The sequence below is a fragment of the Solanum tuberosum genome, unplaced genomic scaffold, assembly GCF_000226075.1.
Source record: "Solanum tuberosum cultivar DM 1-3 516 R44 unplaced genomic scaffold, SolTub_3.0 scf00087, whole genome shotgun sequence".
NCBI lineage: Eukaryota > Viridiplantae > Streptophyta > Magnoliopsida > Solanales > Solanaceae > Solanum > Solanum tuberosum.
This window is the reverse complement of record NW_006239017.1, coordinates 1,544,482-1,561,534: the sequence shown is the minus strand read 5'-3', so window position 1 is coordinate 1,561,534 and position 17,053 is coordinate 1,544,482. Positions and strand designations below refer to the sequence as shown.

General features: G+C 28.6%; 2 protein-coding genes across 2 annotated transcripts; both read right to left on the bottom strand.

The window, feature by feature from the left end:
• Positions 1 to 4,588: 4,588 nt before the first annotated feature.
• LOC107060650 (F-box protein CPR30-like) lies at positions 4,589 to 5,584 on the bottom strand. Its single transcript, XM_015308754.1, has one exon. It carries the CDS (start codon positions 5,582 to 5,584, stop codon positions 4,589 to 4,591), a length of 996 nt encoding a protein of 331 aa, XP_015164240.1.
• A 10,010-nt stretch (positions 5,585 to 15,594) lies between these two features.
• LOC102586268 (60S ribosomal protein L27a-3-like) lies at positions 15,595 to 16,228 on the bottom strand. Its single transcript, NM_001288685.1, is given in 1 exon segment — positions 15,595 to 16,228. A coding segment is annotated over 1 exon segment (447 nt). The 5' UTR covers positions 16,180 to 16,228; the 3' UTR covers positions 15,595 to 15,732.
• Positions 16,229 to 17,053: the final 825 nt, after the last annotated feature.

Below are 17,053 nucleotides of genomic sequence, written 5' to 3'. Positions count from 1 at the left end.
TGAAAAGCAACAGATTTCTTAATAATTAGGAAAATGACTTTCTCATTAAAACATAAAGCAGGTGTCGTAATATTTCACTCTTCTCATCCCCCACTTGCATAGCCTCCATGTCCACACATCCATCTCCAAACATACATGTTAATTGAATATATTATTTTCGAGTTGTCTTTGCATATATATATATAACTCATATTACTCATATAAGACCCTAAAGGTGGCTTTAAGGCTTAAGCATATTCCAACAACGAGGGGGATGTACATGTAGCCCTATCAAATTAATCTGAATTCAATACCTTTACTGTTATACATAAATTTATATATGAATAATAACAAAAGATTCTAACAAATAGTAAATACAAACGGTCTATTTTTTAGAGAAGACATTTTCATGAAAACATTTCCTTTTGTACGAAACATTAATCTAGTGTTAATTTTATCTTTTACCATTTAAATTTAGCGTTAAACCTATGTACGAATTATATAGTTTGACTCATGGCTGCCACCAAGACCCATATTTTATTTAAACAAAAATCAAACAATATTAGTAATCCTACTTTCACTTTTACTTGTATATTCACTAAAAAATAAAGTCCATTTTTATTTGTTCAGTTTGAAAAATCAAGAGACAGTTCATCGCTTAGTTTCTAAGTTACCCTTATTATCAACTATAATCTTTTCCAAATACATTTCCTAAGCCGTTGAATCAATTATATTCAAAAGGATAATATAGTAAAACTGTCATTTTATATATTACTCCTGATCAAGAGATGTATCAAGTCAATACTAGACAAACAAAAAATAGTCGGAGGGGGTATATAAGCTATGGATCTTTTATAGGTAAGTGCTCATTCATTTCAATTTTGGTAATCAGTGATCGCCCAATATTCATATCATATGATTAGGACAACCACATTTACAGCCTGGCCTATATCACCAACTCTCCCACTATATTTTGGCTTAACATAGTAGTAATTAAGTTTGTCTAGTCTAATAGTTATGAATTATGATTAAGACCTTGAATTTTATTATTATTTTCCTCATTTTGTTTAATTTGTGGAGAATTTTGTATTCAAGAATTGTTTTAAACACAATTAACTCAAAATGCTTAGACGTAATTTATTTATTCTTCCTATAAAATGTAAAAAGTGTCTATTTTGTCACTACATGAACGTCCATAAGCCATGAGACAGTAAAAGTGGTTGAACATAAGTCTTTCTAGTTAAGTTAGATTTTAAATTTACCTAAACAGAGTCCAAGTGACAATGTCATATTTGTACCGAAGAAACATATCCATCGCAATTTTAAATTCGTTACCCTCCACTGGGTTGACCAAAAATATATCGTATCGATATTATTATAGAAAGTTAATAGCTAGTTGAGTGTTATTTTATTTTATTTTCTTTTATTTCAGTTATTTATTAGAATTTGTTGTTATTTTTGCTTCTCTTTCTAATTGTTTTCAACATGATTTTCACGCTATTATATTAATACATACTTGATTTTTTTTCTATCCTTACCATACATATTTGCATACTGAAGACAAATAAGGAATATTCAAATGTTGGCTTAAATTTAGACGACAAAAGTGTTGAGAGAATAATTAAATAATAAAAATGTGCTCTCTCTAACCGCTTAGGCTTTCAGATAAGATGATCACATACTTCAACATGGTATCAGAGCAAACTAAGATCCTGAAAATCGAATCTCACCGTCACCCAAATTAAAAGATCGAATCTCAGCCACCCGAATTAAACATTTACTCTTGTTTCCTTCTTCTACTGTTTTCCCCATTTTGGACTATTGGCAAAGAAAATCGTTATGAACTATTTTTGTCAAATTTAACATAACAAGTTGTATTACGCATGCATCAAGCCTGTCACAATAATTTGGCTCGCAAAGGTATTTTAGTACGTAATTTTCTAGAGTAACTATATTCACCTTAATCGGTATTACACCATTTTTGAAAAGTTGATTTATATCGTGGACAATAAAATTAGAGTTAAGAAAATAATAATTAATCAAGACAAGGAAATAATATAACAATCGTATTTATTGATTTTAAAATATGAGTGTTACAATCTCTATTATTTCTCTAATCGTCTTTTCAGGTATAAAATCAAGAGACTCTTGAGTTTAATCTTGAATTTGTTCTTGGACTTGATCTTGCATTCAAGGGTTTTAATTTGGATCTTGTTTTTGAATTCGATGATTTTGATCTTGATCGTTTTTTAACTTAAATGCTTGATTTCTTGAATTCTTGAAATTGTAGCTCGTAGAGAAATCAACGACTTTTGATCCACGAGTTTTCTCTGAGAACAAGTTTCCCTTTGACCAATCAGATTTAAGTGACATAGCATATTGGGCTTTACGAAGTGGCTATTATTTTGACACACTACATGAACTTATTAGCTTCTTTGTTTGACTTGGCATGCCACATCTTTTGACACGTGACACCAAACTGGACCTCTAGGATGAAATGACATTGGGCTTAGAAGATTGGGCATAGACCAAATCAATTGATTTCTCTAATCAAGGTAAAAATCCCTAAAAATGTGTAAGAGATAATCATGATTGATTCTTTATTTATATCACTTAATAAGAAAAATATAATTATAGAAGACAGTAAAAAGAAGAAGTTAAAAAAAATAAGAATCAAGGTAAAATCCCTAAAAATGTGTAAGAGATATTTATGATTGATTCTTTATTTATATCACTTAATAATAAAAATATAATTATAGAAGACTAATTATTTAATAAAGTGAAATTAAATTGATTTATAAATAAAAAGTGATTTATTATAACCCACAATTAAAATGTTATAAGCAATAATATTTTAGAAGTAGATTTAAAACCCATAATATTGTCCCTTAAATATATATGGGGGGTGAATTTTCCGTAATTAAATTCATGTTTATTATACTTGAATAATTAACCCAATTATATTAATCTATAATATTTATTTAAACTAATATATAGTGTAATATATTCTCAACCCTTTTATAATTTTATATTTAATAAATTATAGGTGATTATATCGATATTTCAGGGTATTGCATTTACAAGGAAAGAATATGCTAGATATATACCAGATGATACTATTTTGAAATTCATATCCATAATTAATACTTTTTCTGTTGCGATTCAAGTGTTTGATTTTTTATTTTTTTTAAGATTAGTTTTAAAAAGATTATTTCTTTTTTATATGTAGTAAGTTTTTCAATTCAAACTTATATATGACAAGTTGACAGACACAAAATTTTAAAGATTACAAAATATTTTTTAATTTAATATTATAAGATTTGATTTGATTTTTTCTATTTTTAAAATTTTAACAAAAAATTTAAAAGATTACAAATATTTTTTAATTTAATATTATAAGATTTCATTTGATTTTTTTTATTTTTAAAATTTTGTGGCAAGACACTTAAATTGAGATGAAGAGAAATAGTGTTGAGAACTATCTAATAGTCACCTTACAATTAACTACTTTCCTTTGACCGATTTGATAGATGTAAAACGTGCAACGATTTGATGTAAAACTTATTCGCATCGAGTGTATATATCAAGCCAATAAATGTATGTCATGTGTTTAAATTTATAGTTCATTTTACTTAATCATAATTAATTAACATGTGTTTTACTTTATTAAATCACGTAATAATGAAAATTGCATTAGTTTGGTATATACACTCGGTGCGGATAAATTTTATTTCATATTACATTATTGTTGTTACTATTTTTTTGGTTTCTATTTATATTTCGTCTTTATTAAAAATATATATATTTTTAATACTTATTATTTTATGAAAATAATACATAAATAACATTACTCTTCGACCTAAAAGGCGAAAGAAACCCTTCGATCAAATGAATGTCTCCAGCCCCAGTTTAGATATTCTATTCATCAATGGGGTCATGCCTTAGAGTGAGATATCGGTGATCGTAAATCCCCTGAATTCAAAGAGGTCTACGAACCATGCTTTGGTTTTCGCTTAAGGGTTTTCATAGATGTATCATCAATATCATCTGTCGATCAATTTAATTAAGCAAAGTAAATTATTTTATTTTTATTTATTGAAAATTTAACTTCAAGACAAAATTGAATAAAGATACAATAGTAAATTTATCTAACTTCTAAAAAGACATAAAATCTAAAATAATGACATATAAGACGGACGTGAGTAGAAGCTGACGAATATAAATTTGGAATTCGAAAATATTGAGATTGATTAATATTGCAATTGATATACTCCTTTGTTCCTATTTATATATCGTCCTCATATTAAAAATAGATAATTCTTAATATTTGTCCTTTTACTAAATCAATTCATAAATAACACTATTATTCCTACTTTATCCTTGAGAGTTATTAACCTTGAAAGTACGAGTTTAACCAACACAGAAAGAAAAACTAAATGATTGATTTCATGTTCATTGATAAATTATATGATAAATGAGGATGAATGTGATCTTAATGCATACAATAAGCTCCAAATATAAATAGTGATAGACAAAAATCTCTAATTTGAATAATTTTAACTAGACATAAAATATATTAATAATTTATACTATTTAACAAGTAAAGCATTTAATGGCCCAGTTTGGGAAAGATGAGAGTTTCCGTATAAACATCACCTTCTTCATCCACAACATCACCCTTATCATAATCCTGTTGAGGAAACATTGGATCACTTGATATTACCCTGTATATATATTCTGTTCTCGTACTATTTGGTGTCGACCAAATCATTTTATCAAAGCAGAGTAGCACTCGATCGTCTGAAAACGTATATTTAGGTTTGATATTATAATAACTGCCACCTGCAATGACTATGGTGAACAATTTCATCCAAGAATCTTTAATACCATACTTTTTCATCGCCCATAAATTATAATTATTGTCATCCTTATAATAAACCCCCAACATTCCTCTCAATTCTGATACGCCCACATGAATATCAACTTCAAGTTCAGCTTTTTTGAATTGGGAGAGAGTGAGTTGGGAGCTTATTATCTCAGGCAATGATATCTCTCCGTACATCTCATCTGAAATATTAAATGAAATCACGCACACTTTTGATAAGAAACCAATCCAATGAAATGCTCCATCTACAAATGCCAAAAATTCTCTACCCCTCAACAGACGGCTATCTGTCCTGCCTCCTGAGGTTTTACCATCAATTATCCTCCACGAACCATTTTTCAGTGCGAGAATTTCATTGTCATTCTCACCAGATATGTCAATCCTGAAGATTTTATAGTCATCACTGGTGGAGTCATAAGCCATTCCGTAAGTAGATCCCCTATCTACATCGTCATCATTATCATATCCGATCTGTAATGAAAATTTAGAATGGGGAAGTCGTATTGATTGGCGCGTGGAAGGATTCCATATGACTAATCCGGCAGGTTGTTCAATACCACGGTCAGTCCAAATTCCGATGAGAAACAATCCATCACAACTAGAAAAAACTTTTACACCATCAATTGGCTTAGAATTTGAATTGCAATAATCAAATATGGGAATATCTTCCGAGAGTACACACCATAATTGACTTTTATGGTCCCAATGGACAAAAATCATGTTTTGGGAACTGAGTTGATTTTGGCATGATTGAGATGCTTCTTCTTAAAATAAGGTTGAAAGATTAATGTATTCCAAAATTTTGAGACGCAATTGAAACGAATAACTGATTTCACAGGTAACCTGCTCAGAATATCCATAAGTATTTCCTCCATCACAACACAAAAACTGTATTTCAAACTAACAAACAAACTCACTTTAATTTGGTTGGCTGCGTGATCTACAGAAAAAATATAATCACAACTTGTTCCAGGAAAAGAACTAGTTATTCTGTGGTTGAAGAAATAGAATTTGATTCCTAATAGCAGGGGCGGATCTATAGTGTGTCCAGGGGGTCATCCGACCCCCTACGGAAAAAAAATTACACTATATATATAAGATCAATTTTTTTTGTGTACGTGTATATATTTAAAAATTGAACCCCCTGAGCATATGTCAAAGGAGTAGCTCAGTGGTTTATGGGGGTCAGGATTCAGCCTATGTGAGCTTTGGGTCACGGGTTCGATTCCAGGCAACAACTATTTTTTTATTTGAACCCCCTTGATAGAATTCCTGCCTCCGCCACTGCCTAATAGGATTAAACTACATTTTTTGTTGGTTTTGTCATATTATAAAAGAATTCCTTTCCACGTTTAACCTCAAAAACTTCTTACAAAAAAGAATCCTACTTTCTTTTTTAATTTTTAAAAAAGTAGTAACTTTTTTTCCTTTTTTTTGGGCAAAATTTTCCTTTCAAGAGGCATGTTATAGACCACAAAATTAAATAACATTTTGATATATTTGACATAATTTTAATTTATAACTACAAAATTGAAAAGTCCCTTCTTCTTTTTTTTGTCAATTTAGTGTCTTAAATTTTGTCCCTTTCAACGTGTTTATCAATTGATGACCCAAAATTAAATCAACTCTACTAATTAGATGACTCTCCTTAGAAAATCGCCAAGCGTCGAATACCCCCACAAAGTTTACCAAAAATAAACTATGGTTGACTAAACGAAAAAATGCTTAAAATGTCTTTAAAATATGTGAAATTGAATAAAAATATAATTTGTTAATAATTTAGTTAAAAAATATCTATGCCGTCAAAAAATGCCCTATGATTAGTTTTGGATAGAAAATGTCCTTTTCTAATAAACATATGGTTTCTTTTCTTTTTAAAAATACTTTTTTTTTTTTTTAATTTTGCATAGATTAAGGGTATTTTAATTTAATTTCTAGATTAGCGGAGTAAAATCTATCATCCCTCGAGTAAAATAGTGATTGATTACAGTTGAAAATCAAATAAACGACTAATTAATTACATGTACGCTTAATTTGCCTCCAATCGGAATGGGTCATTTTCAATTCATGCCTAAAAAAGAGTGGATCATTTTCTCTCTAAACTACTCTCTCTCCTTAATTACTTGTCCACTTTTGAAATTGACACACCTATTAAGAAAAAACAATGATTGATATAACGAGTTTACCATTTTACCTCTATTAATGATGAAGTAAATGAATTAAAAACTTAAGAGTTTCAAGACGTTCTACATTTTTCAAAGTAATTAATTGAGGGTATAATAGGTTAAAAAAAATTGTTATTTCTTGATTTGTCAAATTGGACAAGTAATTAGGGACAAGTAAGGAAAAGTGAATAAGTAATTAAGAAGAGAGAGAGTATTAATTATTTATTTCGTCTTTTGCATTTGTTTCTTTAGATTTAGGTTAATAGGACTTTTGGTCTCTCCATTATTTATAAACTAGTGAACATTTCCGCACTTCGCTCGTTCATAAAAACTATTTAGAAATTTAGAAATAAACTTATTAAAATTTAATTGAAATAATAACGTACTTTCGTACATATCTTTACAAAATCAATAATATACATTAAAAAATTTCTTCTAATAAAATAAAGTAAAGCATGAAATGAAAAGTTAAGGTAAATATAAGTAGAAATTAGTTGTATTTTAATATCGTTTTAATTATTATTATTTTCAAAAAAAAAAATCTATTCCCGTATCTAATTTCCCCCTCATTTGTTCATACCCTAAATAATAAGCTCTAGTTTAGAAAATAAGATACTTTCTCTCGATTTTTCATTATTTTCTTCTTGATTATCTCCGTTTTCTCACTCTCTCTTATCCTACTTCCTCTTTTTATTTTTCTGGATTGTTACTTCCTTCAATCCTTCCTATATTTATTTGTTTATTTAATTTCATTATTTTCTTGTTTCCCTTATTTTTGTTGTTAGTCCAAGATTGCGCTTTATTTTGAATAATCAATTTTTTAATACTTTTTTCTACTTTATATTCTCATCACCTATGTGAAATCTAATGTCTTTCATCTTTCCTCATCTTTTATAGTAATTATCTTGCCCTAATTAATTGAGTAATTATTTAATCAAAGTTTGATTTTTAAATTAAAATGATAGGTACTAACACATTAAAGAGACTTGAATATAATAAGTGGTAGTAGTTAATAGTGAGTAATTAGAAAAAATGAGTAACATATATTCGGGAGAAATATTTGAAGTAGTGATTTTTTATTATTATTTTTTTGTTTTAATAACAAAAATAGATTTAAAAAAATAGGAGAATGGTAAAAATTGAGAAAATTATATATATTAATTTTAAATTTCAAGCTACCATATATTTGAATAAATTAAAAAATTGTGGTGCTAATTCAATTCATTTTTTTTATTTGTTAAACTATTGCTAATAACTTATATTCAGATTACTCATGTAAAATACAAATACAAATACAAATTCAACTCATATTAAAATTAGATTATTCGAATTTAAAAATAGCTAGTTCAACGTAATTCACTCTTTTTAATTGGAACTAAATATGAAACTCTAAATATGTCAAAATTAAGTTTGATTTCATTTCTCAGCCAATCAATTTTGTTCAGAAGAAAATACAATTTTATTGGCATTGTTTTTTTAAAACTAATTAAGATCAAGCCTTCGGATATCTAAGTGTTTTGAGAAATAATATCAATGAAATCAATAATAAACTAAAGTATATACGGTGATGAGAGATCATTTTCCTTTCGATGTTCTTATTCATGAACAATTATTTTCATAACCACCTATGAAAACACACAAATAAAAAAGCTCACATAAAATAATGAACAAAAAAGAAAATTATATCAACAAATTAAAAGAAACAAAACACATACGATGTGTATTAAGTAAAATAGAATCTTATAAATATTTAAATAATAATATCTACAAGCGTAATCAAAAAGATTTATTTGAGATACTCATAATAAGTAGTTTGATAAGTATTTCATTTGAATAGTTGTTTAGCATGTTGATACATATTTCTTTTCACTTCCGCAAATAATGACAAATTCAGCAAAAATTATTTAACAATAAACATCCATGCATAAGAAAATTTTAAGAAGAGATCATAGTATCACCTAGAACCATGTATAACCACTAATAAGTAAGTCACATCACTTTGATTTCATATAAGAGGATTTGTTAATACAATTATCCAATAAAAATAACGAAAAGGGGCCTAAAATACCTTCGAAGTATAGGAAATGGTACGGAGTACAAAACTACCCTTCATCCATCTATTGGCTCCAAAATACCCTTGTGATCCATCTTTGGGTTCAAAATTGACCACTTATTTCATGATTTTAAATTTAAACTACTTAAATAGTTTTTAAAATATATGGCACTCAACTATTGGTTAAAATTTAATTTATTGATATAATTTATAAACCCACCCATTAATAATTAAACCCGACCCAATTAATAAATCCGCCCAAATCCACCTATTAAACTAAAGATGAACCCTTCCTTTCTAACGTTGTCTTCCTCTCAGTCAATTTCTCGTACGTTTAACAAAAACCCTCCATTGATTTTCAAGATTCAGACAGATTGCGAAATTGCCTTGTCAATTTTCTATTTTTTTGTTTGTTGGATTTTAATGGAATTGAAAATCCCAAGAACCAATCTTGAGTTTTTGAAAAATTGATTCATGATGAAAGAGTGATAGAAAAAATTTATTAGAATTATAAGATTTACTTTATAAGTCCCTACATAATTACACTTTAGTTCACATTCTAGAATTCTCTTTAACTATAGAGAATTTTAAAGCCTTCCTGAAAAATATCTAGTCCCTCTTCTAAGGCTATCTAAGATGTTTTTTAAGAATTCTCTACTAGTCTAGAGAATTCTAAGGCTTTCTAATATGTTTTTTAAGAAAAGATCTAGGGAATTTTAGAGTCTTCCACTAACCTCTCCCTACTCTAGATTCTTCTCCCTTATTTTTATGCCAAATAAATGTAATTTTTATTTACACCTTAGCCCCCTACGAAGTAGTATAAATAGAGGAGCTCTCATTTATAAATCAGTCAATGAAGTGTAAATCAATCTTCCACAAAGCAATGCAAAGCCACTATAACCCTATGTTCCCAAATCTATTACCAACCCCCATTTCTAATCTAGTAACGACATAAATCCAAATTTATTATCAATCTTCAAATCTATTCTGTAACAACACTAAACAAAATCAATAGGATTCATCACCTAATGAAATCCAATCAGAAAACAAAACGGAATCAAGAAATGTACTAACCTCATGAATTTTGGTGTTTCAAGAATGTATGCTCTACCATCTTCAACTTTCTTTCTGAGTGTTTTATTCTCTGTAAGGCTGTCTAACTCTTCTTTCAGATTCAAGATAGCAATATTTTTTATTTCTTCTTTCCAGACCGCTTCCTCCATCTTCTGATACAGTTACTTGGCATTTTTGCAACGAAAAACTACTTTTTTTCATATCTGCAACTGTCAATCTCTTCCTAATGCGTTTAAATTCATCCATACGAGTGCATGGATAGTATTTTGCCAAAGTGCATCCCGCACCACTGTAGGTGGGATTGAAGTTGATTTGCGAGAAAAGAAGCTACGATGAAATGTTAGAAGTGTCATTCTGTTTTCACAAATTGAGTCAATTTTTTTTAAATGGTCCACTCGGCCTTGTTATATATATATATATATATATATATATATATAATTTTACCCAGGCAAAAAAAATGTCAGCAATACAATACTCATGAATTTTTTTTAAACCTCTATTCATTAGTTAACGAAGTGATAATATAGTAATTCCTTTACGGATGGAGAATTTGTGGGATACTTGATTATTAAAATAGTCTGTGTTAATGTTTTGTAATTAATTTAAAAAATATATTAAAAAATAATGTTTGACTATCTAGAAATTAATAATTTGATAATGTATTATTAATTTTTCATTTTTGTATAGGATATTATCTTAATATCAAATATGATACATTATTAAACTAAAAATAATGAAGAGTTAAAAAATAAAGAACAACAAAAGAAAATATCAATAGAAAATGACTTATTGAGAAATATAGAGGAAGAAAAAAACTATAGAATAAATAAATTAGAGAAAAACAATCAGGAAAACACATAAGTATATTGGTTATTTTGTGGGGTAAGATTAAGCGTTTTCTTTTACATCATGACATTTAGTAGGCGTTTGAACATGCAATATAAAATTGCGATACAAAGTTTTTTTGACCTAGAACCCATTTCACCATGTTAGGCACATTTGATGTACAATCAAAATAGTTATTTGTCTTGTTTTAGAGTTAACTAAAACATGTTTATTATAGATTGTTGGAGTTCGGAGCCAAAATGGCAACTTTTTTCTTTAAAAAAACTAAAACGGCACATCAAAAAAAAAATTAACCAACAGGGTTTTCTGACTAAACAAAAATAAAAATCGCTGCTATATTGGTTAAGAATTTATGATATATAATTCAATTTTTCTCATGCTTCAACAATTTTATTGAGTATACTGTCGTCTTGTTTATCATTTTTATATTATTAATAATTAACAATAGGCATGAATAGACATGAAAATAATAGCACTATGCATGAAAAATGCTGCCTCTGCAGCGATGTGTAAGGAAAAAAAAATTCTGACATAAAATCACTGTTGTGGCAGCGATTTTTAATTTAAAAAAACAAAAAAAAAATTACAAAATCGCTGCTAGGGCAGCGATTTTTTGTCATTTTGTCAGAGGGAAATCGCTTCGTCAGGAGCGATTTTGCCCTTTTGGTTTTAAAAAAATTTGATGTGCCTTTTTTGAAATTTTGATAACTTTTTTTGCCCTTTTGACTCCGGACTCTAGATTGTTGTCTAAATTTTTAACCTTGATATGGCCAAAAGCATATTGTATATACATTTGGTTCTTTTTACTCTTTCCATTTATATTTACTTGTTCAGTATACTAAGAATAATTGTCCAGTTTTATTTATTCATTTTAGTTAACTAATATAGTTTCCGAAACTATATTGTTACACAATTATTATAATGTATATTATACTATATATATACTTGTAAAATGGTGTGAGATACAGCCAAGTAAGCAAAGAATTGCTGGATATAATTGGTAGCTGTTTTTGTTTGCTTATTTTTAGTGTGGAATTCAATAATATTTGTATGTATCTTGGAGAAGTCAGATTATCTTTGGGAAAAATACAAATGATTTTAGTGAAATTTGAGCCTTAAGTGATTATTAAGAATTGACATTTATTTAGTTATAGTAATAATGGTGATCAGCTAGATCAATTCATAGGTTAAGAATAATGAGAAATTGAGAATTGTATTGAGATCATATTATTAAATATTAAGTCCTTAACTAAGTAGGCTAATTAACTTAACTTAACCATAGCTAACTATAACTAACACTGTAACAAGATATAACTAACTTTTTGATTTCATTGTTCACAGTAACTAACTCTCAACTCCTATTGTTCATAACAACATTATAATTGTTGATGTTGCGTTTTTAATTTCAAAGAAATTACTAATTAGTAGTCGTTAAGAAATTAAAACTTAAGAGCAAATTTCAGATGGATTTCAAATAATTCCGTTTTTGGAGTTAGTTCCACACATATTAAACAGATTAAAAGGTACGGAACTAGCATTTTTGAATTTCATCAAATATATTATGGTTGCTACTTGCTAGCAATGTCCATGCCTTGAATGTAAATAAAGTTTAGTATTCATCAAATTTATCATATACACAAATGTTAGTTTCACTTTCGAATATTAATTATTTTAATAAGTTAAATATGATTATAAATATTTTATGTTTTAGAGGAGGATGTAGCTCTTTGATATCAAATTAATCTGAATTCAATATTTTTATGCGATGCATAAATTTATATATGAATAATTACAAAAGATTCTAACAAATAGTAAATACAAATCTGTCTATTTTTTAGAGAAGACATTTTCAAGAAAACATTGCCTTTTGTACGAAACATTAATCTAGTGTTAATTTTATCGTTTACCATTTAAATTTAGCGTTAACCTATGTACACATTATATAGTTTGACTCATGGCTGCCACCAAGACCCCTATTTTATTTAAACAACAACCAAACAATATTAGTAATCCTACCTTCACTTTTACTTGTATATTTACCAAAAAAAAATATATTTGTTTTTAGTTGTTCAGTTTGAAAAATAAAGAGACAGTTCATTGCTTTGTTCCTAATTTACCCTTATTATAAACTATAATCTTTTCCAAAGGCATTTTCTAAGAGATAAGCCGAGTCAACATTGGACAAGTAAAAAATGATCAGATGGATATATAAGCTATGGATCTTTTATAGGTAAGTGCTCATTCATTTCAATCTTGTTGATCATCGCCCAATATTCATATCATATGATTAGGATAACCAATTTATTTTGGCTTATAACATATTTAGTAATAATTAAACTTTGTCTCTAGTAGTGATGATTAAGACCTTTAATTTATTTATTGCTTTCTACATTTTGTTTATCGCAAATTTTGTATTTATGAATTATTTTAAACTCAATTAACTCAAAAGGCTAGACGTAATTTATCAATTCTTCCTATAAAATAAAGGCGTCATCAGTTTTCCTATAAAAATGTAAAAGTATCTGGTTTGTCACTGCATGGACGTCCATAAGCCATGAGACAGTGAAAGTGGTTGAACACAAAGTCTTTCTAGTTAAGTTAAATTTTAGACTTTAGGCGTAACATATAAATATGTCATTTAACTTGACCTCAATTCATATTTATAAACTCTAATTTTGAATGTGCACAAATAGACACTTAAACTTGAATAAAATCGAATAAAATAAACGCATGCGTCCTACATAAGCTACTTACTCAAATCTTAGATGATACAGAAATGAAGCTGCTTTCAATAGAAATATATGAGAGACAAGTGCTTCATTTAGAAAATTAATATTCCATCGGAAAAGGAGCAGTCATTATTTAAGTACAAGTCGCTACCCAAAAATATATCGTAATGGTATTATATAGAAAGTTAATAGGTAGTAGCAATGTTTAATTGTTTCATTTGCTTCAGTTATATATTATTTGTTGTTAACATGACTTGCTTATTATTTGTTGTACACTTTCTATATATTTTACTTATGTCAAGAGCAACTTCGTTTGCTTACCATACATAGTGCATTTGAAATGGTTATTTATTTCCTTCGCACAAGATATGTCATTTCTTACGATTTAAGAACCCATTTGGACTTAAAAGCTAAAAGCCATGAGCTAGCATTTTTAAAATGGCAATCCAAACAGGCTTTTACTAGTCATCAACGACAAATTGGTCAATGAAAGTTAGAAACATGGCAAGGTTAATTCAACTATATACGTAATTCAAACAAGTAAAATGTCACTCATCTAAAAATCTTCGAAAGAAAATAGTAAAGAGGTACAAATGTAACAGTAAGTAAACAGCACATCCTAGTCCTCACATTGCTAAATTAGAAGAAAATACCTAATGAGATGCTGCACAACTTCACTCATTTTTAGATCCATGCACAGGCATAACTAATAAGAGGATTTTGCAAACGAACACAGATACCAGGTGAAAACAACAGGAGATAATTTAATCACCATAACCTTCTTTTTAGATAAACTGAAGACCAACTAGATTTTTGTAGAAAGAATACAAGACTACAAGAGGAAAAAGGCGGTTGTAGGCGAGAAAAGGAGAAGAACAAACGACATATATAAGTTCATTAAAAAACCTGAAAGTTTCAACTCAATCCAAAAGTAAACAAAATGAGGTGGTACTCTACATGTTGTGCACAATCCTCATCGAATTACACATCAATGAACAACATTCATCTTCTGCAGATCAATTGGAAAACAAAAGAAAGTAATATGGTCTCCGCTATCAACTACATCCTTCTCTTCCTTTCACTCTCAAAACATCTTTAGAACTTCACATACAGCTATGGCTCGGGACACAATATCCAGTAGAATTCTAAAATACTGGGCCTAGTTTTAATCTATCCACAACCTCATCAGTTTTACAGCAATAGATGCAAAATTCATTCTAATCAAAACAAAGAACAACAAAAAAAAGGAATTCCACTCGACCCAACACTACTGACTCTATCCCCATTAGGGACTTCAACATAGAAAGCTCTCCAAACTACAAAGTGATTCCACATACTAACAAATAGAGAGCAAAGAATGTCTATTCAATTCTAATTTCATGTTTGAGCTGATTGCACATATTAATTACCAAGCTCCCAATTACTAAACCACATAACAACGCAAGGATTACTCAAATCAGCACAACTCATACACCACGATAATATACAATATCAAAAGTCATATATGGTCGAAATCCAACAAATTACTTGTGAATATCTAATTGACAAAAGACGATGCAAGAGAATCATATTTTGAAAAGGCTAGTCTAATTAGTTCACCTGATTAAAATGATTCTATATCAGAAAGCCAATCAAGAGGATAATCTGATACAAGATCAATTCTATTTGAGATACAATTACCTCATATCTGTTGAACTTAAGCACACATAATCGACACAAACTCTGATAATAATCATTCAGAAATAGTCATAATACTTGATCAATCATTTGAAAACATCAAATGAAATATAAAGGAGGCACAAAGCATATCATGAACATCACAATATCAATGAGCATTCAAAGGTCCAGAAAAAATTATGCCAATTTGGTGGTTTAACAGGCAATAACTCATTAAATTGAAACATCTCAAAAGTATTTCAAACAAGTAATCCCAAGTTCAAATCTCCATTAACTAATCAAAAACAGTAACTTTAACATAAAAAAGCAACTAACAATTCAAATCTAAGCGGTAAGAACAACAGCACCACCATTTTCCTTAATCTTCTTCTCTGCGTTCTTAGACACCAACTTAGCCTTCACAACAACAGGCTGTCCCGTAGGCAAAACACCTTTACCCAAAACCTTGAAGTACCCAAATTGGGTAACATCAATCAACGGAGCAGTACCCTTATTGGCAGCAGCCTTGTCCTTCACCTCTTGAGGGAGGAGAGACCATAGAGTGTCGATGTTGACAGTAGGGCAATAGAATTTGTTACGAAGCTTGTGGAAATAACGCATACCTACTTTACCGAAGTAACCAGGATGGTACTTGTCGAAAAGGATCCTGTGATGGTGCATACCTCCGGCGTTACCTCTTCCTCCTGGATGCTTCCTGTGCTTTCCGACACGACCATGTCCGGCGCTGACGTGGCCACGCTTCTTCCTGTTCTTCTTGAATCTGGTAGTCATTTCCTCCTAGTCGGCGGCGGCAAAATGGGGAAAAGAGGAGAAGGTGAAGTGCGGAAGTGAGAGAATGGTGTGGTTAGGGTTTTCAGAGATTTATAGATAGAAGATCGATGGATTGGGCCCAATAGCAAATTTTGCCATTAGGGTTTTGACAGATCTGTTAGTAGTTAGATATGGGCTTGGGCTTGGGCCTTTATATGACGAGCCGTATGGGTGAAAATTGAAAAATGAAAATAGTGTAATAGTACTTTGAAAGTGAAAAACGAAATTTGAAAATTGTATTTTTATATATTTTCTACTTATATATAAGAGGGAGTTTATGATGGGACATTGAATAAACTCCCTATATAATATTCTATATAATAATATAATATAATAAATCATTTTTTCTACTATATAATATATATAATATATATTTATTTTCTAAGGGAGTTTATATAATATATAATATAATATAATATATACATAAACTCTCTTTTATTATATAGTAGAAAATAAATATAATATATATATAATATATAATAATATAATATAATAAATCATTTTTTCTACTATATAATATATATAATATATATTTATTTTCTAAGGGAGTTTATATAATATATAATATAATATAATATATACATAAACTCTCTTTTATTATATAGTAGAAAATAAATATAATATATATATAATATATAATAATATAATATAATAAATCATTTTTTCTACTATATAATATATATAATATATATTTATTTTCTAAGGGAGTTTATATAATATATAATATAATATAATATATACATAAACTCTCTTTTATTATATAGTAGAAAATAAATATAATATATATATAATATATAATAATATAATATAATAAATCATTTTTTCTACTATATAA